This window comes from Zasmidium cellare (assembly GCF_010093935.1).
Source record: "Zasmidium cellare ATCC 36951 unplaced genomic scaffold M409scaffold_12, whole genome shotgun sequence".
In the NCBI taxonomy this organism is placed as follows: domain Eukaryota; kingdom Fungi; phylum Ascomycota; class Dothideomycetes; order Mycosphaerellales; family Mycosphaerellaceae; genus Zasmidium; species Zasmidium cellare.
Window position 1 is genome coordinate 426,284 of NW_022986956.1, and position 23,318 is coordinate 449,601.

General features: G+C 54.6%; 9 protein-coding genes across 9 annotated transcripts; 5 read left to right on the plus strand and 4 right to left on the minus strand.

The window, feature by feature from the left end:
* Positions 1-1,804: 1,804 nt before the first annotated feature.
* Positions 1,805-3,699, minus strand: M409DRAFT_21270 (uncharacterized protein; the record flags this gene model as incomplete). Its single annotated transcript, XM_033805780.1, has 7 exons — positions 1,805-1,943; positions 1,999-2,070; positions 2,126-2,437; positions 2,497-2,800; positions 2,865-3,174; positions 3,255-3,453; positions 3,518-3,699. The coding sequence occupies 7 exons, from the start codon at positions 3,697-3,699 to the stop codon at positions 1,805-1,807; spliced, it is 1,518 nt and encodes a 505-aa protein (XP_033669409.1).
* Positions 3,700-4,008: 309 nt separating this feature from the next.
* On the plus strand, positions 4,009-5,570 carry M409DRAFT_21271 (uncharacterized protein; the record flags this gene model as incomplete). The annotated part of the gene is made up of 3 exons (XM_033805781.1): positions 4,009-4,151; positions 4,213-5,036; positions 5,092-5,570. 3 exons carry the CDS (start codon positions 4,009-4,011, stop codon positions 5,568-5,570), a joined length of 1,446 nt encoding a protein of 481 aa, XP_033669410.1.
* Positions 5,571-6,356: 786 nt separating this feature from the next.
* M409DRAFT_53185 (uncharacterized protein) lies at positions 6,357-8,230 on the plus strand (the record flags this gene model as incomplete). The annotated part of the gene is made up of 2 exons (XM_033812296.1): positions 6,357-7,942; positions 8,185-8,230. The coding sequence occupies 2 exons, from the start codon at positions 6,357-6,359 to the stop codon at positions 8,228-8,230; spliced, it is 1,632 nt and encodes a 543-aa protein (XP_033669411.1).
* Positions 8,231-8,794: 564 nt separating this feature from the next.
* On the minus strand, positions 8,795-10,266 carry M409DRAFT_21273 (uncharacterized protein; the record flags this gene model as incomplete). The annotated part of the gene is made up of 6 exons (XM_033805782.1): positions 8,795-8,865; positions 8,923-8,992; positions 9,045-9,106; positions 9,160-9,313; positions 9,368-10,073; positions 10,127-10,266. The coding sequence occupies 6 exons, from the start codon at positions 10,264-10,266 to the stop codon at positions 8,795-8,797; spliced, it is 1,203 nt and encodes a 400-aa protein (XP_033669412.1).
* Positions 10,267-11,359: 1,093 nt separating this feature from the next.
* M409DRAFT_65469 (uncharacterized protein) lies at positions 11,360-12,830 on the plus strand (the record flags this gene model as incomplete). The annotated part of the gene is made up of 2 exons (XM_033816524.1): positions 11,360-11,615; positions 11,668-12,830. The coding sequence occupies 2 exons, from the start codon at positions 11,360-11,362 to the stop codon at positions 12,828-12,830; spliced, it is 1,419 nt and encodes a 472-aa protein (XP_033669413.1).
* A 901-nt stretch (positions 12,831-13,731) lies between these two features.
* On the plus strand, positions 13,732-18,117 carry M409DRAFT_53188 (uncharacterized protein; the record flags this gene model as incomplete). Its single annotated transcript, XM_033812297.1, has 2 exons — positions 13,732-17,983; positions 18,041-18,117. The coding sequence occupies 2 exons, from the start codon at positions 13,732-13,734 to the stop codon at positions 18,115-18,117; spliced, it is 4,329 nt and encodes a 1,442-aa protein (XP_033669414.1).
* A 368-nt stretch (positions 18,118-18,485) lies between these two features.
* On the plus strand, positions 18,486-19,775 carry M409DRAFT_21276 (uncharacterized protein; the record flags this gene model as incomplete). Its single annotated transcript, XM_033805783.1, has 1 exon — positions 18,486-19,775. The coding sequence occupies one exon, from the start codon at positions 18,486-18,488 to the stop codon at positions 19,773-19,775; it is 1,290 nt and encodes a 429-aa protein (XP_033669415.1).
* A 712-nt stretch (positions 19,776-20,487) lies between these two features.
* On the minus strand, positions 20,488-21,051 carry M409DRAFT_53190 (uncharacterized protein; the record flags this gene model as incomplete). Its single annotated transcript, XM_033812298.1, has 1 exon — positions 20,488-21,051. One exon carries the CDS (start codon positions 21,049-21,051, stop codon positions 20,488-20,490), a length of 564 nt encoding a protein of 187 aa, XP_033669416.1.
* A 685-nt stretch (positions 21,052-21,736) lies between these two features.
* On the minus strand, positions 21,737-22,948 carry M409DRAFT_53191 (uncharacterized protein; the record flags this gene model as incomplete). The annotated part of the gene is made up of 1 exon (XM_033812299.1): positions 21,737-22,948. One exon carries the CDS (start codon positions 22,946-22,948, stop codon positions 21,737-21,739), a length of 1,212 nt encoding a protein of 403 aa, XP_033669417.1.
* Positions 22,949-23,318: the final 370 nt, after the last annotated feature.

Genomic DNA, 23,318 nt, shown 5'->3' on the forward strand with positions numbered 1-23,318 from the left:
TGCGATCGAAGCAGAGGCGAGAGCAGATGGCGTGGACCCAAGCGGTGGACTGGGCAACATGTTCAACGACCCCCAACTCATCCAGAAGCTGGGCAACAACCCCAAGACGGCAGGATACCTGGGCGACGCACAGTTCATGCAGAAACTGCAGCAGCTCAAGAACAACCCGCAGGCAATGAACCAGGAGATGTTTTCGGACCCGAGGTTCCTGCAGGTCATGAGTGTTTTGCTGGGTATTGACATCTCTGCGCAGCCGACGGATGATGCTGATGCTGCGGCGGCCAAGTTCCAGAAAGAGCATGATGACAAGGACGAGGATGTTCCTATGCCGGATGCTCGGCCGAAGGAGGAGCCTAAGAAGGTGCCCGAGCCCGAGCCAGCGCCAGAGCCGGAGCCAGAAGATGAGGAGGCTAAGGAGAAGAAGGCGAAGAAGGAGGCCGCGGACAAGGAGAAGGCGTTGGGTACGGAGGCATACAAGAAGAGGCAGTTCGACGAGGCCATCGCACACTACACGAAAGCTTGGGACACGTATAAGGACATCACCTACCTTACCAACCTCGGTGCAGCACATTTCGAGAAGGGCGACTACCAGGCGTGTATCGAGGACTGCAAGAAGGCCGTGGAGGAGGGACGAGAAGTACTCGCCGACTTCAAGCTCATCGCCAAAGCGTTTGGCCGTATGGGCAGCGCTTACGAGAAGTTGGGCGACCTCGCGAATGCCGTCGAGTATTACTCTCGCTCCCTCACCGAGCACCGCACACCTGACATCCTCACCAAGCTGCGAGCCGCCGAGAAGGCAAAGAAACACGCCGACACCAACGCATACATCGACCCTCAAAAGGCAGAAGAAGCCCGCGAGTTGGGGAACCAGAAGTTCAAGGAGAACGACTGGCCTGGCGCCGTGGAAGCCTACACGGAGATGATTAAGCGCGCACCTGAAGATCCACGAGGCTACTCCAACCGCGCCGCCTGTCTCATCAAGCTCCTCACATTCCCAGGCGCCGTCCAAGACTGCGACGAAGCCATCAAGCGCGACCCCTCCTTCATCCGCGCCTACCTCCGCAAAGCCCAAGCCCTCTTCGCCATGAAAGAGTACAACCGCTGTCTCGACGTCTGCGCCGAGGCAACAGCCCACGACACGGACGGTAAGAATGCCCGTGAGATCGAGCAGCAGAGCCAGAAAGCTCTGCAAGCGCAGTTCTCCTCCCGCGAGGGCGAGACGGAGGAGGAAGCCCAGGCTCGGATCCAGCGTGACCCGGATATCATGCAGATCCTGCAAGACCCGATCATGCAGAGTATTCTGCAGCAGGCGAAGGGCGATCCGGCGGCTTTGCAGGATCATATGAAGAATCCGGAGATTGCGTTGAAGGTGCAGAAGTGAGTACACTTTTACGATCCTTACATGTGTTGAGACTTTTGCTAACCTTTTGAACAGGCTCATAGCTGCTGGTGTGATTCGACTAGGCCGGTAAATGACTGGAAATGAGTAGTGATGAAAAGCGAAGGGCAAAATGGTGAATGAGTGAGTGAGTGAGTGAGTAGCTGAATGTTGAGGCTGTCATGCGACGCCAAGACTTCCACATGATAGCTTCTGTAACTATTAAGGTTTGACGCATACACTAGCTCGAATCCAGAGATGAGCATCACAGACCGTCCGCCTATGCCATGGCTTTTGAAAGTAAGCCTGTGGCATTTTGCTGATAAGTTCGCAGCGTTCGAACTGGATACGTGGTAGGCCGTCTTAAGACTACGGTCTGCGAGCATTCCCCGGCGAGTCTCGTCCTGGCAAGCCTAAGACCGATGACTATATAACGTGGGCCATCCAATCCGGCCCTTTGCTTTCTCTGGGCTTGTTGTTCGAAACGTATACTAATAATTGGCCCACGGCAGCGGCGATGGATACAGAGACCATGGCGATGTCGATGGTCAAGCCGTTCATGTAGCTGGATTTCACAGGTTAGTTCGAGGAAAAGAATGTCGGGGTTGGAACAGACTTACAAAGGACGATCACCACCCTGGAAATACTGCGTGCCGACCATCAGGCCGCACATGGCACTCATCACCCACATCCTGTTCCTTGTCAGTACCGGCGACTCTCAAAATGTGGCGAAGGATTGACACTCACGCAATACCAACACCCCGATCCGCATCATCCCGACAATTCAGTTGCAACCACGTATTCGAGACCGGATGGTACGCCACCGCGAAGGCGTTCACAGCCGTCCAAATTCCCCAGCGGGACCAGTCGCCCACGTGCGGGTGGACGGTGCGGGCGACGATGAGGACGACGAGGTAGCAGGTTAGTGCTGCTAGGACTGTGGCGCCCCGGCGTTTGGTGGAGTCGGATATGCAGCCGAAGAGGAAGACGACGGGGAGGGCGAGGCTGGCGCCTACGGCGGCGAGAGCGTTGGCGGCGGTGCGGTTGAAGCCTAGGGACCTGGAGGGTGGGTGGTCAGTCTCTCGGGGGGTTTTGTGGTTTGAGGGTTGGGTTCTTACATGATGATGCTGGGCGTATACGTCGTCAGACTGGACCATGTTGAAAAGGCCGCGAATGTCTGGACGTAGTGCAGCCAACGCCGGCGATAGGAGACGGTTCTCCAGACTTGGTCCAGGGAGATCTTCACTCGCGCAAGACTCCCGCTTTGACTGGAATCGTTCTGCATGCGTCGTCGGAGAACTTCCTTTTCTTCCTCGGAGAGTCGAATGAGTCCAGGACCGAAGAGCGGTTTGGGATCGTCGATGCTCGCGGGTAGACAGAGTGTCATCACGATGGCCATGAGGATGGTGAAACATCCCTCAACTGCGAACGCTTATCAGCAAAAACCCCTTCCAACACTCCCTCCAAAAAGAGGACGACTACCCACCCAAAAACAACCACTGCCACCCCCTCAACCCCCTCTCACCCCCCAACCGCAAAATCCCACTCGCCAAAACCGGACTCAGCGCATTCCCCCCAAACATGCCAAAGAAGAAGATCGAAATCTTCCGCGCCCGCTCCCGCGCCGGGTACCACGTCGAGAGGATGTACATGCCGCCGGGGATGTAGCCGCTCTCGGCGAAGCCCAGGAAGAGGCGGGCGGCGAGGAAGCCGGCGCGGTTGGTGAGGAAGATTTGGAGGGTCGCGACCAGGCCGAAGGCGAGGATTTGGAGGGGGAGCCAGATGCGGGGGCCGATCTGTACTGCCACTTCAGCTGAATTCCATTCTTGTTATCGTCATGATGATGATGAGGGTGATGGTGAAGGAAAGGACATACCCTCAACAACGCCACATTACACGGAATCTCCCACACCACAATCCCCATGAAGAGCAGCTGATTCCCGAGGTTCACGGTGCTCTGGTCGATGTCGATGTCTTGCGTGAAGCCGTCTGTCAGGGCGCTGGCGAGGTTCATGCGGTCGAGTTGGAAGACTAGGAGGCCTAGGAAGAGGGGGAGGAGGACGGTGAGGTTGATTCTGAGGGTGGTGGGGGTAAGTTGATGTGGGAGTTTGGGTTATTGGGTGGATGGGAGAGGCGTACTTGAGACGGGTGCGGGCTTCGAGGTTTGGGGAGGGTTTCTCGGAGGGGGATGGGGCTTGGTGGGATGTTCTGAGAGTGTGAGAGTCGGTCGGTGCATGTTTCTCGTCGTCGTCGACGTCGACATCCCTGTGCTGAAGGAAATCTCCCGACTTCTCAACGCCTCTGACGAAATCGCTGCCCATGGTCGCTTGTGCTTTCTCGCCAGTCAGTCTTCCAGCCAGCACCACAACCAAAAAACCAGAATCCTCCCACAAAGTCATCAATGTCCTCCTTATACCCGTCCCCATGCCAAGTCAGCCGCGCCCTTGGACCTTATCGCTTCGAAGAGAGCGTGGGCGATTGCGTGACCGCACCGTGGTCCGCACGTTTTTCCCACATGGCGAGGCCAATCCGCGATCCCTCTCGATTCAACATCGTATTCTTATTCAGAGCTCTCTCTCCCACGACCTCGGTCGCATCTGTGTGTATTGTGCGCTGCTGTATCGGCCATCATGGTTGAAGGAAAAGCTATCCGAAGAGTCGCCGTGATTGGGGCTGGACCCGCAGGGATTATTTCGATTGATGCGCTTGTTCAGGAAAAAGCTTTTGATGTTGTGAGGGTTTTTGAGAGAAGGTGTGAGGCGGGTGGGTGTTGGTACGAAACACATACCGCATCGAAATACTGGCAAAGGAGTTGACGTTGACGATTTTGCCAGGAGCGCCGATGCTGGACCACCGCCGAAAATCCACGATGTCCACTCCCTGGGTACCCGCACGGCTGATAAGCCTCTGAAAGTCCCAGAGAGACTCCCTGCGTACACGCCCAAGTTCAGTCAGATTCGGTTCCATGAAGCTACTGTGTACCCGTATCTGGAGACGAATGTCGATCACCGAGCTATGAAGTTCGAAGACGAGCCGATTCCAGATGAAGTGACTGGTCTTTCAGTCTCGATATATGGCCCAAATACGCCCTTCCGACACTGGGGTGTTATTCAGGGGTATTTGAAGGGCTTGCTTCAACGTCATGACTACGAGGATCTTGTCTCGTACAATACCTGCGTGGAGTTGGTCGAGAAGGTTGGTGATGAGTGGCGGGTTGTTCTTCGCAAGGAGGGCAAGGTGAGGGAGTACTGGTGGGAGGAGAGATTCGACGCTGCGGTCGTTGCGAGTGGGCACTATTCGGTGCCGTATGTCCCACAGACTGCTGGACTGAACGAATGGGTGCGGACTCGGCCAGGGAGTATCCTTCATTCGAAACACTTTCGTGGCCGGGACCAGTTCAAAGACAAGCGGGTCGTTGTTGTTGGCAAGTCCGTCTCTGCCGCAGATATCGCCGTCGATCTCACAAGCGTGGCGTTGAAGCCTGTTCATGCCATCACCATCGGCCATACAGCGAATGGCTATTTCGGCGACGAAGCCTTCAACCATCCAGACATCCTCAACCACCCCTCAATCCAACGAGTCGACCCCTCAACCGGCACCGTCCACCTCCTCGACGGAACCACAATCCCAAACATCGACCACATAATCTTCGGCACAGGTTCGTCCCCCCATCCCCACCCCTCCCAATGCAAATACTAACCCCAACGCCCCAGGCTACACCTGGACCCTCCCCTTCCTCCCCTCCCTCCCCACCCGCAACAACCGCATCCCCAACCTCTACCTCCACGTCATCCACACCTCCGACCCCACCCTCCTCTTCATCGGCGCCGTCCAAGCCGGCCTGACCTTCAAAATCTTCCAATGGCAAGCCGTCCTCGCCGCGCGCCTCCTCGCCGGCCGCGCGAAACCCCTCCCCTCTCTCCAACATATGCAAGACTGGGAAGAGGAGAGGATAAAGTTGAAGGGTGATGGGCCGAAGTTTGGGCTGGTGTGGCCGGATTTTGAGGGGTATTTTGAGGCGGTGAGGGCGTTGGCGGGGACGGAGGGGCCGGGGAGAAAGTTACCAAGGTGGAGGGGGGAGTGGATGGAGGTTTTTATGGAGGGGCGTGAGTTGAGGAAGGGGTTTTGGAGGAGGTTGAATGAGGAGGCTAGGAAGAGGAAGGGGAAGGGGGAGGTGAGGGCGGTGTTGTAGGAACGAAACCGAATCAGGATGAGCGATCCCAGACCCTGAGAATAGCCTTGTAGTGACTACATGTCTCCTGGCACGGGCAAGCCCGAAAGACGCAGCCTCGTTCACCACAGCCTTGCGAGTTGCGTGGACAGCCAGCCGAATCCAGGAGCCGACAATTCCATAGCCTTCTCGGGCTGAGGTGGCTAAGTTTTAGCCCATGATTGCGATTGTTGAGTCCGATAAGAAGTAGAAGGGTACGCTTGTGGGGTTCTTCAAGCTTTGTTCAGTCGGTGTTGAAATTGGACAGGACTGCTGCATGCGTGGACCTAGCGAATGATGAGAAGGAAAAGGCTGGAAGCTGCATAACATCCCCGGTTCAAAGTCCATCCGAATGTAGCTCCAAAGCTCCACATAGGAACGAGTCACCAAAGCCGAAGCCATAGCCTACGATACCCACTCCGCTTCCTTCCCCCAAGCTACCTCCTAGCTGTCTGTCCCGAAAGCCATTACGAATCACAGTTAGGAAACTCTACAACAACTTACTATCATCTTTCCCTACCGGTCTCGTATGCGATTTTGATTTCGAAAGATGAGTTCGGGTGCAAACCGTCCCGCTATGTTGTGATCGGAGTTCGGCACAGCGAAACATGCGGCGTTCGCGTTCGACCATAGGCGGGGATTGAGAAAAAAGGAAGGCAGCAGCATTCTATACATCCGCAAGGGAGCTTATATCAAGCGGCGTACCTACATGACCGTACCTTTTTAATTTAAACTTTGCAAGGAGAAAGGTGTTTGCTACTACCTATCATGGCCGCAGCCCAGCGAAAATACCTTACCGACGCTCGACGAGAGCGGATCGAGCAGTTGTTAGCGGAATATCATGTTCCTGGGGCGGGTGTTGCTGTTGTGTATGGGGATGTGATGGAGACGGAGGTACGTATAGCAATGCGTGTGAACATTGCCGGCGAAGCCGCTGACATGTCTTTCTGCCAGGGCTATGGCCGCGCCCGCCTTTCCCCCGACAGTCCAGCGACTTCGAGCACGCTCTTCCACATCGGCAGTCTGACCAAAGCCATGACTGCCGCCGCCGCGGGCAAAGTCTTCGAACTCCCCGTCGACCCAAAAGTCGATCATCCACGCAATAAGGTGTTAGAAAAGCTTCGCCGTGATAGATTCGCCACAAAAATTCAAAGCGTTCTGCCAGAGTTTGCGCTCGAAGACGAGTACATCTCCAAGGAAGCCACCATCGAGGACGCACTCTCGCATCGCACGGGAATGGACGGCGCCGATAAGCTGTACGGAGACTGGATGGGTCGAGATCCTGCGGCGCTTGTGCGAGCGTTGCGGTGGTCGGGTCCGCCGACGAAGTCGTTCAGGAATGCGTGGCAGTATAATAATGTTATGTACAGTGTGGTCGGAGCGGTGTTGCAGGAGGCCACAGGAAAGGCTTGGGGCGATGTGTTGAAGGAGTTCCTGTGGAAGCCGTTGGGGATGGAATCGACTGTGGCGTATTCGGCGGAGACGACTGAGGAAGACGAAGCTCGACTGGCTCGTGGGTACTACTGGAATGACTCAGCTGGCGAGCCGTCTGCAGAGGAGTATCTCGAAGAGCCGTTCCTGGCGTTTGCGGGTATTGGACCTGCTGGCTCTACGGTATCTTCCGCTGGAGATATGGCCAGGTGGATCAGAGCTATGTTGGCTGGCGCTCGGGGCGAAACCGAGTCCTTGATCTCCGCCGGTCTATTCCAGGAGCTCGCCACGCCGCGCATATTCCAGACTCGAGATGCAGTGCATTCTGTTCCTGGACAGAGGAATGGTTTCTTGGGCTCTAAGAGCTACTCCCTGGGTTGGTTCGATGTGCCAAACGCACAAGGATCGAGGCATCCTGTTGTTTGCCACGGGGGCGGGTTGACTGGCTTTGGATCTATGCTGTTCCTGCTTCCGAACGATGACTTCGGCTGCGTTCTGCTAGGCAACACTACAGAGTCGTCTCATGTCATTGGGGAGATCGCGTGCCTTGAGTTGCTGGCCGATAGATTGGAGCTGGAAGGGCAGGCAAGGAGAGAGTTCATCGAATCTGTGCAGACGGCTTCGTCTGACGCAGCCATTGCATCTATCCAGCCGACACTAGGTCGAATTCGTTTTGAGGATTTGCGGATCGACTTTCCCAGGCCAACACAACACCAGCGGCTCCTGGAAGAGATCTCAGGCACGTATCAGCATCCAGCATACGGTTCATACAATATGACCGCTTTGCCAGACTCCGAATCCAGCACAAAGATCGTGTATGGCTCTTCAATTTCGGAAGACCTGCAGAAAGAGCGTTCCAAGAGCCGCGCGACGAAAGGATTACTGCTCGTGCAGCCTTTGGGTCATCGCAGCTGGAGGAACTTGTATGTGCTACACCTCCGCACCGATCTGCAGGATGGCGGCCTGCCAGATGCCATCTATTTTGATCTTGAGCAGCTGGCAGCTCATGGGAAAGGTCTATCAGAAGTAGAGCTGTCGGGACGAGATACCCGTACGGGGCCGTCGGAGGAATTCTCAGCGGCCAAGGTCTGGCAAAGCGCTTCCTTCAGCCAAAACGGTGCGGTCCTGCAATTCAAGAAACATGGTACTGGATACCATCGCCTAGGCTTGAGGCTAGGCAATGCCCGTCTCGTAAGCGACGGGACTGGTGATGAAGCGAGCTGGCCAGAGATGGTATGGCTGACAAGAGACGTCGAATCGAGGACAGCGAAAGCACAGTCGGGCTCATGAAAGAGGAAGATGCTGCCAGAATGCATCTTCTGGTAGCTGGTATTCAGCAGCAATCTCTGACACCCTGTTGATAAGGTAATTGTCAGGAAAGTCCGTACTGGAGCTGTGCTCGACCGTGAAATCCGAAAGCTGTGGCATTTGAGCCCCTGCGTCTACATGATCTCTGTCCATTATGCGGGTGAAAAGTGTTCGGATCCATCGTGCCAGAACATGAACATCTTCGAGTTGTTTAAGTGCGAGAAGGAGAGGTCGAATTACTGAGCGTGCGCTGGCGATATGCTCTCCTTGAAATGCACATGTGTCGGTATAGACCGCAATGGTGCTGAAGATTGCAGATACGCTGGGGTCGAGGTCAGAGTGTGCTCAGAGTCACAACGCGGGAGGATTTTCGTACTAGATCAGTGGAAGCTGCTCCGCTATACAGTGGAGCAATGATTCGTCCACAAGTTCGGTCATGCGTAGAGCGGCTTCTCGTAGAGTGTCAGTCACAGCCAGGCGTTGGCTTGGATCGGCACAATGTCTTCGTAGGCGCTGTAGGAGAGTGATGGTATAGTATCTGTTTATGCCTGTCAGCGAATGGGATGTGGCGGCTGATGAGGAATTCTGTACTCACTCATGGCAGACTTTGAGGAGGAGGCTAAGACGGTGTATACGGTTCCAACATGACCAGCTCTCAGCCGATGCTTGCCACAAAGAGAGATGCTCCAAGATGTCTGCGCAAGCTTGCATACAAACCTCTGGATCTTTCACCAAACGTAATCGAGTTGGTGAGCAGTGACGATAGAACAGTAACGAAGCTGTGTGTGGGTCAGTGGACGAAAAAGATGCGTTTTATGCCGTGATAGCTCACTGGTTCTGTTAAGTTCAGCCTGTAAACGAATGTACCGGGCAGTTGTGGACTCGTCGTCGTTGAAGTCTTGCGGTCGGGGAAGCTCCACATCGCAGTCTAGATCATTGATGATCAATGGACTACCCATGGACAACGAGACTTGACGGTCTCGGATCTGTTGCGGTGTTAACTGCCTTACGGATTTTGAGGGGTTTCGGTTTTTGCGTACATATAGACACCACCAGACCCGTCTTTGGGCCGAGTTGTCTGTCGAATCTTCTGTCCCATCGGTGCGGTGGTATCGCAGGGACTGCGCAGTCCTGATAGCGGTTCCCAACCACCATGCAGCGTCGCGATACATCGAGGGTCTGCCAAACCAGTAGTGCAGAAGAAAAGCGCACACGATGAGCGTGGGACGAGGCATTTCCCGATCGGCATCGAAGGCTGCACATGCGTCACTGAAGTGGGCGTCGCAAGCCTCGACACGATCCGCAAAGCCCATTCGTGTTGTAATCGTGGCAGCATCGCAATGCACAGTGGCGATGAATAGGACGCAGCTCATGAGAGTTGACGAGACCGTGCCGTTTCGAAGGGTAGCGAGGAAGTGATGCTTGTCGAGAATAGGACAGAGGGTGTGAAACTCGTCCATGTAAACTTGAACCAGATCATGCACCAGGGCAGGCGGGTATTGCCGTTTGTTCCAAAGCTCAAGGTTGGACAACTTTGAAGTGGTATCTTCCAGAGAGCTTGGAGTGGTGGGCTCGTCGGCGGTCCTGCGAAAGCTGGCGCTATGGAAGTTGACATATGCCGAGTACCAATTATGAGCTGTAACAGCGGAGCCGGCTGGCGATGTCTTATTATATGGGCTGTATGAGACATGCTGCTCGGCATACAGCTCGGCAAGGTCGAAGTTCGTCGTAGGCTCTTGTTCTGATCTTTGAATGTCAGTTGGCGTGGCGGGTACGCTCCTGTTGGGTGCACTCGATACGGGTTCCTGGACACCTGCAACAGCCCCTGGAGTCGTGTAACGTCCATTTGGGCCTCTGTGAAGGGTGGGATCAGTAGCATTCTAGACATGATGTGGTAGTCCTGCAAGACCTTCTGCGTTTCGATTGCAGCAGTTGACATGACTGTGCTGTGGCTGCACCTTTGCTCTTGCAAGTCGAGCACGGAACTCCATGCATCCCAGCATCACACTTGATACGGCGGCCGTGACATCGTTGACAAGCCGTCTGTCGTTTCCGGACTGCCGAGCTTCTAGGGGTAGAAGACATCTGCTTAGTCGGCTGTCCTTGAGCGATGTGTTCCACATTCATGGTAATCACCGCTGAGCATGGCTATCGCTGGTAGTACAGAGCTCGCTGCCAAGAAGTATGTCAAGACGAGGCTTCGTGAAGAGGAGGTGAAGTTGATGCGGAGATAACGGGAATCTCCATCTAGGGCACCGGAGTGCTCCAGCGTTAGTCAGCTGGTGATTGAAGGAGTGCCAAGCCGCGCCCCCCGCAATCTCCCCGGCCCCAGTCCGTTCTACAATCTCGAAGACTCCTCCAATGCCTATAGCCAACACAACTTTCAAGCCTCCAGACTCATTACCTTGACCCAGCCACGTCCGCATGCCAGGAAACATACACAAAGGCACCATTCGTCCTTTGCTTGCGGCACAAGACCGTTCCGATCCATGCATATCGCCGGCTGCAACGGCTGCAAGCACATTCAAGAGACCGATGGAATTGAGTCTAGAAGAACGGATACTAGAACTTCCTGGACTCGACCTCCATGCAATCCTATAGCAGCCGCCTTCCATTTGCGACTTGGATCTGATGGAGAACCTGGGGCGAACCTGTACCCCGCACAACGCGGTTCCTGGCTTGTGATCGACAGGAAGCCAAAGCCGCGCCATAGGCTATGGCTGCGGCTACGGTCCCCAACAGAACATATAGTTGAGCCAAGGCTGGATTTCCTGGGGAACGTGAATCCATGCAGCTGGAACAACTCATCTCAGGATCTGGATACACAGCATGGATACTCAGCCTGGTCGCAGCTTGTTTTTCCAGCTTCGCCATAATAAGCGGCTGATTTTCAATGGTGAGACAGTGTTGCTATCGCTCCAGTCATCTTGCGTGCTGGACGTGTGCTGATATGAGAGAACGCAGTCCTTACCCTCAACATCGCCTACGTCTGCTTCGGCTACGATGCCTCAGTTATCGCCGTCTGCCTGCCCATGCCGGCATTCTTAGACACTTTTGGAAGCGTGAATGAGGCCGGAGCTCCCTACCTGACGTCCAGTCAACAATCCATCATCACGGCAATCCGCACCAGCGCTGGAGTTCCTGGTCTATTCGTCTGCGCATACTGTGGGACTCGCTGGGGAAGACGCAATACCTCATGGCTTGGATGTGCGGCGACGCTACTTGGGACAGCACTTCAGACGGGTTCAAGCTCGGTTGCGATGCTCACAGTCGGATTGACAGTTGCTAGTGAGTCTGCAGCCGTCTTTGCATTCGAAAAACCGGACTTACCTTCTCCCAGACTTTGGCTACTTCGTCATGGTCTCCATGGCGGCCACACTCTCTATCGAATTGGCTCCAGTACCTCTTCGCGGCCTTGTGGGATGTCTATCTGTGGTGGGGACCGGAATCGCCTCTGTACTTGCAGCTGGAGTTGGCTGGGGTACGCACGCTTATACCACATCCGCTGCATACCGGATCCCCATGGGCATTCAGATGTTCTGGCCACTTTTGCAAGGAGTCCTTCTGCTGTGGGTGCGTGACTCGCCAACAACCTATCTCATCAAAGGAGACGACGCTGGAGCCGAGACCAGTCTCCGCCAAGTTCGCCATTGCTATACGGAAGCTGAGATCCTCGACGAGCTGGACACTCTCAGACAGCAAAGCCGGCTAAGGCTGAACGAAGAGAGTGTCCGATGGATCGAGATGTTTCAAGGAAGCAACCTGCGGCGAACATTGCTCGCCTCTTTCCTTGGTGTCATCCAGCAATTCTCTGGTTCGATCTTCGCCGCGGCTTACGCTACTGTCTTCCTGGCTGGATTGCACACAGGTAGTCCGTATGCACTCACATTCGGCCTGTACGTCTTGGTCCTTGGTGGCGGTGTAGTTGGACTCGGTCTGGTCACAGTCATTTCGCAGAGAACCATCATGCTACTGTCCTTCGCCGGCCTTTTCGCCATCGACATCACTGTTGGAGCATTGGGTTTCGTCACCCCTCCGACGGCTGGTGTCTCCAAAGGCATCGCCGCCTTACTTCTCTTCTTTGGCTTTTACTTCTACATGACCATGGGCCCGCTGACCTGGCTGAACGCAGCCGAGTTGCCCACAGCCCGTCTCCGGACCGTCACCAACGGCTTCGTTTTGCTTTCGATTTCCCTGACAAGTCTCCTGGTCACCTACGTGCTGCCATACATCACGAATCCGGATGAAGGCAACCTTGGAGCTAAGGTCTATGTCATTTTCGCGGGAGTCATGTTCTTCGGCTTGGTAGTCTCGTATCTGTGGTTTCCAAATTGCAAAGGCAGGACCCCGGCCCAGCTGGATCAAATGTTCCAGGCTCGACTGCCAGCCCGAAAGTTCACAAAATGGGTCGACGTTGACGAGTTGGACGAAAAAGCCATGCAGAAAATGGAAGTATCTGAGAAGGAGCATGTCAGCGTAGAGCAGAATGCAGTCTCGAGCTGATATGTAGATCACGAGCAATGTCCTTGATTGCTCGTAGCCGAAGCTGCGAGTTCGCAAGATCTTCCGCACTTATCACCCCGAGAAGGCCCAGACTCTCGTATCTCAAAATATTTTTCCGCGGCAAGCGAAGAATATAGCCATCGGCCGCATTTTGCATGTAGCGATGCAGCAGGGCCGGGACTCACGCCCTCGCTACCTGACTGTACGAAGCGATAGTGGCTGCAGAGGGATCATGCATGCAGTGAGGCAGATGTTGGTGTTGGTGAGGAGAAGTGAGACATGTGCAGAAGAAGAACACTTTTCACAAAGTGTACGTTGAACCTGTTCAACCGGTCTTCGTCGCTCGTGTCACAGAACTCGTTTCACGGTTTGGCTTGCTGGCGCCGGCATTTGATGGACATTCATTCAGCCAATCAAAAGCTCCTCTAATTTTAATCCCGCCCCGTACCAGACCCTGCATGGGTCGCGTTGCTTACATACAAGCAAGTCGAAGCGCCAGACCTGACCGGACCCGATCTCGTGCATGTCGAGTGATGAATACGGCATTATTTCAGCCTCCGTATCACAACCGAGTTTCTGTACCACCGTCTTGGCGTGGTCGACTTTTCTTGTTGTTGCTTGAATGTTGATCTTCTGTTTCATGTTTCGCGTTGTTCAATACATTGATTAGGAATTGATTGAGCGGCACAGCTTTCTCCAGACCCTGAGCGAGGCAAGCCCGACACACGGCCCACCGACCGACCGCCGCTGCTGGGATGTGGTGCAGTTGAACACGCGAGCGCATTGAAACACTCAGGGCGACGTAACCTCACGCTCGTCTGTCTGCCCCATTCACCGGTGCTGGCCACCCTTCTCCCACCCACCCACCACTCACCACCGCCTCCACACCCCGGCACCGAACATGGCCGACGACGACAGCGCCGCCAAATCCGCCAAGGGCTCGCGCTTCCTGAAGAAGAGCAAGTGGGGCAAGATATTCAAGGAGGACGACTCGGGCGCCGCAGGCCGGCAGGGCACCTTCAAGCTCAACGAAGACGTCGTCGACTTCCTCAAACCCAGCACCGAGAAGAATGTCCCCAAAATCGACATCGCCATCGCCAAGCGTTGGCCCGATGCCCACGAGGTTCGCCGCGCCGACGAGGCCAGTCCGCTGCCGCAGACCACTTTTACCAAGCCTAAGAGGAGGAAAGGGTTGACGGTGAGCTTTGTCAAGACCGTGCCGGAGATTATTGGCGAGGGAGGCGATGATGCGGCGGATCCACCCCGGGAGATCTCGAGGTTGAAGGCCATGGTGAGCAGGTCGGTGTCGGATAGGAAGCCTGGATCTATCGACTTTGGACGTGGGCCAAAATCGCCACCGATACAGCCGGCGAGAGAGCAGCCGCCGCAGAGGATACAGGAGGATGAGGACAATTTTGTGCCTCAGCCGCTGCGTAGGGCGCAGACGTCGCATAATGAGTTCTCGCCGCCTGTGCAGAGGAAGCATGCTTCACCGCCCTTGGGACAGCCAGATGTTCACAAGCCAAGTTTGGGTAGAACACCCACTGGTTTCAGTGATCATGATATGGACCATACTACGCCGTTGGATACGCCGGTTGATCGACTGGATGCGATTATGGGAGGCTTCGACAGACAGACGGAGACTGAGAGACCGAGGTCAAGAGATCGCCCGACTGTTGTCACGACCTTCAACGATAGAAAACCAGAGCCAGCACCGGCCAGCGCACACCCAGAGAACTTTTCGAGGAAAACATATGCGGGACTCTCGCCCAAAGACGCAGCATCTCCAGTAGCGCAAAAGCGGAGGGAGATGAGCGCTAACGAAGGCATGATGTTTAGGCGAGCGAGTATGCTTATTCAGAACGAGGACCAGGAGGATGATGACAGCCCTCCTCAAAGCAGTCATCCTGCACCTTCACAAATCAATTTCCAGCAGCCGATGTATTCAACGCAGCAGTCGACCTCGTCGTCGGTTGGGACTTTTCAGCCGGAAACTTTCTCGCCTCCAGATTCTGGGTTGACGCCGGAGACAGCGATTACCCCTGGTGGACTCAATCCTTTTGATGATCCCAAATACACCAAGAGGCATTCGAGAGAGACTGCTCCTGAACAGATTCCACAGTCGCAGCCTCAGTCCTTGCGACAGACCGCCAGGCCGCCACGCTCGCAACAACCTACAGATCCTTACCAGTATCCGCCGAGGAATGAGTCTAGAGAACAGCTTCCAGCTTCACGAAACACTTCTACTGAGCACCGTGTACCGCAAATCTCGCAACCTCATCCGCAAGGGCATCAGAGAGTGTCATCCCGCGACGGGAACTACATGCGCACAATGCAGCCGCCGGAGGGTAGCCTCATCCCCTTAAGACCAGCGCCTCCGCCATCCGCCCCTTCACAAAACATGAGAGTGCCATCAGATACATCATCGCGGGATCGGTCCAGATCGCCAGGGTTGCGTGATCGCCTGTTCGAGTCTGCCACCGCATTGGAGAAGCTGGAAGGAGACCGGCTCGAGAAGCCAGCTGCAATGTTTAGTAGGCCAAATGGCTCCTCCACCAGCCTCAACATGTTCGCCCCTAGCGCATCACACTCAAGGACTGGATCGAGAGACGGTACTTCTTCACCAAAGATGCTGCACCCAACGAACTCTGTTTCGCAGCAACAGCCGCCTTCGCCTCGCTACCAGAATCCACAATATAACCAAAGCCCTCAGAACCAGAGCCCTCGATCTTCGTTACTTGGTCCTGGAAGGCCCGGTGTGTCCCCATCTGGACCATCACCAAGGCCACGCGGGAGCCCCGAGGACTACTTCGCTGCCCCCAGAGTCAATCAATCGCAACCGGTCAAGTCTCCAGCTGCACAACTTCGTCAAGAGGATGCAGAGCGACCTGGATCATCGGCGTCAAACCACTCACTTGGACGACCTGCCGTATCGCCAATGCCACCAGAGCATGGAAACCCAGCTGCTGACGCTGCTTTCGCAGATTTCGCGGGGCGCGTAGCACACATGAAAGGTGTATTCAAACTTACTGCTGAGAAGGAGCTACCTTCGGATCGGTGTAGTCCTGATTCATGGTTAAGAGCTGCTCTATGGTGGTATTTGAAGGGCAAGGCAGGCCTCGAGCAGATGCTGCAACAGCGACGACCTGATGATCGCCGAGAACTACTCACACAAGCACATGTGGATCTGGCCAAGGCTTGGTGGATATTGTCTGATCCGTTGGAGGCATATGATTTTGCCGACGAACCGAGCCCTCAAAGCGCACGTTCTGGAGATGGTCTGGAGTCGTTGCTCAGGCGGTCTATCGCAGCCATTCGAGCGCATCTCAAACCGCTCTGTTTGTCCATGGCCAAGAATCATCTGCTACCGCCAACGCAGTCTCTCATTCAAGGACAGGATACACGAATCTGGTTGGAATACCCACGTTTCACGCCGGATGCTGCTGCAGCGCTTGGCGGGAACGCTCGAAACTCGCTCCTCATTGACGATACCACGCCGACCGTGGACCCATATCAGATGATGCCCCTCAGCGATACTAGAGAGACGTTTTGCTATGGCCGGTTCCCGGTCGAAGTCTTCATCAACACCGACGAAGCGGACACGGACAGGATTGTTCTGCCATGCATCATGACTGTGCTGCGGGGCCGAAGAGAATACCAAACGAGCTTGACTATTGCTAGTCAGACCAACCTCGTCAACATCAGAATCTCGCCCAAGCAAGTCGACAAGCGGTCATTGACATGGTCCGATGTGTCTTGGAAAGCCAGCGCATTCGGCATGTCAATCAGACTACCTCGAGGCTTCGATTTGAGCGTTCGAATGCAAGAGCGTGACTTCCGTGCCGTCTGGAACTTGTCCGAATATGCACGCAAAGTGGAGAAGAGTCTGCGAACTGAGCCTGACGAGAAGCTGGTCCATGAAGCTCGACTTGCTGAGCTGCAATATGCCGACTCTTCAAACTCCAGCGCATTCCCTGCAGATAAGCTGAAAGCATGCACGGCCCTCATTTTCGAGAAGATGGGCACTCACACGGATGGCAGCGGCATGCGTAAGGTGCACCGCGGTTTCCGCATGCTACTGATTACTGAGCCTGGCCACAAGACGTTGAGCAGTGCCAGCCATGAGGTTTGCCGTGGAGCGCCGCTCTTCTTTGAGTACTTGACCGATTCTACGGCCAATGGCCAGACTGCCATGGTCATCCGTGTCCGAGAAGAGAATAGGCAGTGCCGAATGCTACTGGTCTTCCCCGACGGTGGCAGTCGACAGGCGCTGTACGATGTGCTCAACGGATTGACTGTTGGCCCGGATGAGACGATTGTTGGCAGGATGACTCTAACGAGCCTCAACATCGAGCCGGCGTCCCAGTCTGAAGGCTTCTCACAATCAGCCCACCCTGCCCTTCGCAGCCTGCAGTGGCAGAAGCTGGGCGTTACGAATGCGCTGTCAGACGACCCCAACAGCAGGATAGCCAAAACAGTGGAGTCGGAGAATCTGCGGATAGTCGCCAGACATGCGAGTGGATGTATAACAGATCGACTAAACCTGGGCAAGGGAGAGCTGTTTTTGCGCCTGCCAGTGACCGACACCCCGACGGTGCAGATTCTGCGCGAGCCCCAGGAGGATTTGACGATGTCCATTGATACGAGGTACTCGCCGCAAGACGTTGCCAACGGATGTGGACAACTGCTTCAAATCATCATGCAACAACAGACCATCCGCACGTTCACCTTTGCCACCCTGGCCGACCTTCACGCATTCCAAGCGTCGATCACAGGCTTTACTGTTCGATATGATGGACTCGCCAGCAACTTTGGCATTTCGCGGCGACGCATGGTTGTTCCGATCTACAAGAAGTGGGAGGCGTCGAATGTTCGTCTTCAAGTCGTCTCCCAGGGAGCAGTGGTGCAGCTCATCGCATTCATGGAGGACTTCAGCCATGCAGATGCACTCTGCTTCCAGATCAAGTCGACCGACGTTTTCGAGAGCGTCAAGGGCGATAACAAGAACAAGAAATGGGGTGTCAAAATGGTCGATGCCAAGTTCACTCTACCGAGCGAAGAGAGCGAGGACAAGAGACGTTTCATTAACTTGGAAGGTCTCGAATATGCTGAAGAGCATGACGACATTACTGTAGGGTTTGAGACGGAGCAAGGTATGTTTGTCCTGTTAGATCGTGATGCTGTTTCACGCTCACTAATCTCCTTCGCAGACCGCGATCGTTTCGCTCAAGCCCTGCCTGCTGCCACGAGTGTTTCTCGTGGCATAACTCTCAAGCGACGCATTTGAGACGACATTAACGACCCGATAACGCTCGCTGCCTTTTTTCTTTGCACATACTTACACTGCATTATACCACCCAATCGAAGCTCTGGGCCAGGCGTCTGGAGATCGGAATGAAGCGTTTTGGCGGGAAGAATGAGTTGGACAGGGTATAGAGGGCGTGTGAGGCTCGGGCTGTACGCCCTATGAAAAGTACAGGTGAGGTCACTCGAGCGAAGTGGGATGAATGGTGGGGCCAGAAAAGAGCTGCAAGGTACCAGGTATCTACCCCTCGACACAAGACACAATCACGACAAATCATACCATCCGCCTCTGCCGTTTCTTATATCTTCTTTCTTTTCCTTCTACTTCTGCGACTGACCTACACTACCACGATGGCGCCCAACAATGCAGAAAAGAACGATATCTCCGTCCCCGACTCCTCCAACCCGTCCAACCTCTCCGTCTCCACCCTAGGCATCCACGCCGATAACCCCATAAACTACTACCAGGACGTCGCCCCAGCTCTCCACGTCTCCACCACTTACCGCTATGCCTCGAATCCCGACAACCTCGTCCCCGAACACGAAGTCGAAATCCCCTCTCTCTTCCCACCAGGCGGCCCCGTCCGCGGCGACGCACACATCTACTCCCGCCTGACAGCCCCCAACGCCTCACGGCTCGAACTGATCCTCAGCCAGCTCCTCGAAGCTCCTTGTCTGACATACAGTTCCGGCCTATCAGCGTTCCACGCCCTGCTCGTGTGGCTGAAACCCAAAGTCGTCGCGATCGGGAAGGGATACCACGGATGCCACGGAGTTCTCAAAGTCTATCAAAAATTGACAAACTGCAAAATCGTGGATATCTTCGACGAGAAGAGCTGGGATGAGGCGGGTTTGGGAAAGGGCGACGTGGTGCATCTCGAGACGCCTGTGAATCCCACGGGAGAGGCATATCATATCGCTGCGTTTGCGGAGAAGGCACATAAGCGAGGGGCGGTGTTGACGCTCGACTCGACGTTTGCGCCGCCGCCGCTGCAGGATCCGTGGAAATGGGGCGTGGATTTCGTGATGCATTCTGGTACGAAGTATTTCGGTGGGCATTCGGATATGTTGTGTGGGGTTGTGGGGATCGGGAAGCATAGGGCGGGGTGGGAGAAGGATTATTGGGGCATGTTCGAGGAGAGGTTGTTTCTTGGGGCGGTCATGGGGAGTTTGGAGGGGTGGCTGGGGGTTAGGAGTTTGCGGACGTTGGAGTTGAGGGTCAAGAGGCAGAGTGAGAGTGCGGAGAGGCTTGTGCGGTTTTTGGAGGGATGTCTGAAAGGCGAGGAGAAGGGTGCGGGAAGCGACGACGTCCGGAAAACCGTTGCGAAGATCGAACACGCGAGTCTTCAGCAGGAGGATATGTCCTGGCTGTCGCAGCAGATGCCCAACGGCTATGGACCTGTGTTCTGCATCTCGATGAAGAGCGCGGAGCTCGCGAAGCGTCTGCCTAGTAAATTGCATTTCTTCCATCATGCGACTAGTCTCGGCGGCGTGGAGAGTCTGATCGAGTGGAGAAAGTTGAGTGATCGGGGCGTGGAGCCGGAGTTGTTGAGGGTTAGTGTGGGTGTGGAGGGGTGGGAGGATTTGAAGGGGGATCTGGTTAGGGGCGTTGGGGAGTTGGTGAAGGAGGGGGTTGTGTAAGTGGGAAGGGGATGGGGATGGCGAGGGAACGGGGGCGAGGAAGGAGAAGTTGTGGGGCATAGATGATAGATCGGTGGCTATAGAGGTCGTTTGTCTGCGGGTTTTGTCTTGTTTGCTGTGGGCTTTGAGGCATTGCAGCGCAATCGCAGCGTGTCTCGTCGCTGCATAGGTGAAGGCCCCCAGGAGCTGACTCGCCCTTGCCTTGTTGCTCTGAGCTATCCTTACCGCTCTTCGAATCTGGATGCATGTCTTGATCCTGTACGTCCTGCGATTGTTTGAAGTCAATCAAGACTCGTTGCTCCAAATTCAGCCTTAGCATGGGAGTTTGACTGGTGAAACTGGCCTGTTGCTGTTGGGGTTGTGGGCTACGCCGGGCTTGGGGGAGGCTATGTTTAAGATGTCTTGTGGTTGGAGGTGGATGCAGGGTGCGAATCTGGGTTTTGAGGCGAGGAGCAGGAGATAGTACGAGCGTTAAAGCCGGAGAAGAGGGATTGTGCTTTTGAAGTCGAGCAGTATGCCATGTTAGTAACTGAGGAGAATGGAAATGGGTGATGCGCTTTGAGCAGTCTGATTGGGGCTCTAGAAGGCTAGCGTGAGGCTGTGTGCCTGATCAAGCGGTACAAGATGCTTCCCCTGTATTCCACTTCCCTCAACAAAGTTTGTGCCGTTCCAAACAAACACGCATGATCTTGTTCCTCCTGAATTGATGCTCTCAAAAGAACGCGCCAAGATAGCGCTCGAATTCCGTCCTCAACGCCACCACATCCACCCCTACTCTCTGCCCCAGGAAGATCAGAACATTCAGCATAACGTACTGAACATCCACGCAAAACATGACCCAAGCCAGCACATCGAAAGGAGTGTACCAAGCCCCGAACGTGTGACAGAACAACGCCGCGGTCCCCATCCTGGTCGCAACCCGAAACGCAAACCAGAACGCCGTGAAATGCTCCTGCTTGAATCCTCGAGCGAAGCCGCGTCTGAGATCCGTCTGGCGCCAGAGGTACTCCGCCGCGATATCCTCTGGGAAGAGTTGGAAGGCTTTCAGACCGTGGCAGAAGTAGAAGGCAAAGGATAACATGCAGAAGTGCATGAAGTCGATAGCGCAGGCGTAGACAGGGAAGAGGATGGTGGATTCGCGGACCATAGGGTGTGGTGGAATTACTGGTTCGTGGTGGATGATGTAGGTGAAGACTGGGCGGAAGAGGAGGATGAGCCAAATGAGGCCGTATATCCCTTCGCGGAGGAGGAATTTGGTGGTTGCTGAGAAGGACATGTTCTGCAGAGACATCCCCGAGTCGGCTGCTGTTAGAAGTTGGTTGACTGGTGTGTCGTTGGCTTGGATGATATATGAGTGAGGGGATTGATTGCTGCTGGGTTTGTGGGTCAGTGCAAACATCTAGAAGGGCCGTTCACAAGGGAGCATGTCTCACGCAACGCTTGCATGTGAATTGAGGAAGCTACGATTTAGTTTTTGGGAGCTCTTTCTCTTCGTTGGTCATGCACTAGCTTATGTGTGAGATACGCGCAATGACCGCAAAGGTGCATAACTTCACGCCCCCATGTATCCGCATCTGTAGAGACTCTGCCAGGCTCAATCCATCTTCTCCGCTCCTCGCAGCGCTTTCTCCTCCTCTTCCGCTATCTTCTTCGCCTGCCATGCCGCGAGCGGGGCCATGAAAAGCATGAGCGCAAATATCACGATGCAGATTCCGCCATTCAGCACCCAGGCCGCCACAAAGAGCACCGAAGTTATCCTCCCCAAAACACCCTCACCCACGCCCAGATTGGCGACCCAGAGTCGTGCGACGCGAACAAACGACAGCAAACGAGGGCTAGAAATTTACCGAGCTGGTCAAACGAGTATTAGATCGAGGACGACTTCTATCCATTTCTATTGATTATTCTTTTGTCCAGCATCGAGGAGCCTAGCAGAATCTCATTGCACAATAGGTAAGTCGTTACGCAAACGTGTAGTCGGGAAGCTCTATACCCGTGGCAGGAGGGTTGAACGACGGACCCATCCATTTCAAGATGCCAGACCAGGCGATGAACCCCAGGAACCAGTGTAAAATCTGAATGCCCCATTGAGTCTGAGGATTGGCCATACTAGGAGCACCAGGAGCTAGCTTTTGAGCTGTTTTAATGAAAGGCTTCATTCGATCTTCATACATCTGGAACGCCTTGAAGATATCCTTCGGCTTTTGAGCGAGCTCTCCAGCTAGGATGTATGCGCCAACAAGTGCTGCTGTTGTACCCATGCCGGTGATCGGTGACGGACAGTAGCCAGCATCGCCAATCAGGACTGTTCGACCACTTGACCAGTGGGGAAGATTCACCTGTGCAATCTTCTGCATGTAGAAGTCGTTGGCTTGCTCCATCACTCCTACTACTCTCTTAGCTTCCCAACCGGCATCGTGAAATAGCTGTTTCCAATGCGCTTTCTGCTCGGCGATCCCCTTCCTTGCCACGCTATCCATGTGATCATCCGATGGCATCGCCCACAACGAAGCTCTGGTGACATGAGCATTATCCGGTCGAAGCAAGATCATGCGTTTGCCAGGTGCATTGTACCAGCGAGCCCAATCGCTATCGGACTCCTTGTGTGGTATCCGGAACCAAGCTGCCCATTGGCCTAGATCGTTGAGACAGTCATGTGTGGTTTTGGGATCAAACGCCAATCTTCTTGTTGTGCTTGCCCAGCCGTCTGCAGCAACGATAACGTCGAATGACATAGTAGGCGAGCCGTTCTCGAAGTCGACTTCGACCTTCTCAGACTTTTCGCTGATGGATTTGACGCTTTCTCCAAACAAGTATCGCACATTATCTCTCGTAGCCTCATAGAGGATGAGTCCAAGATCACCTCTCATGATCTCAATATCGGATGTGAATCCTTGGCCATCATCGATTGGAAACTCAGCACGGCTAACGTTCTGAGCATCCACAAACTTCAAGCCTTTCTCGTGGGTCGTCTTGCTGCGAACGGTCTCCTCCAGACCCATTCGACGGATGACTGTCAGTCCATGGCCTCGAACGTCGACATTCTGACCGCCAGTCCGCGGCTCCGGTGCTCTCTCAACAACTGTTACGTTAGCTCCGGCTTTGGCGAGAAAGAAGGCTGTAGCAGGGCCTGCAATGCCAACACCGCTGATGAGTACATTCAAGCCTGCCATTTGATTGGTATTTTCTGGCCGATTTTATTGAATACATTGTAAGAAGTTAGCCCTCGTAACGAGGAACGTGAGGTTGATTTAGACTTTTGTGATTTTCCGATGACGTCAATAAACAATCGAAGTGAAAGTCTGAACTGTTCACAACTTCTTGGTCTGTTCGCCTACAACATCATCGAGAAGGCCTGGCAGTGTGGTCGTTGTGTGCCAGGAGATCATGAAAGAGAGCTTGCATTCCGCCTGAAGTGCTGACGGTTCGAGGAACCAAGACAGATCCTCGAAGTCAAAATGCAGAAGGACCGATTGCATCTCTCGGCGGATGTCATCATCCAAACAAAAGAGCGGCAGAGCGGCAGCTTTCGCTGAATCTCTC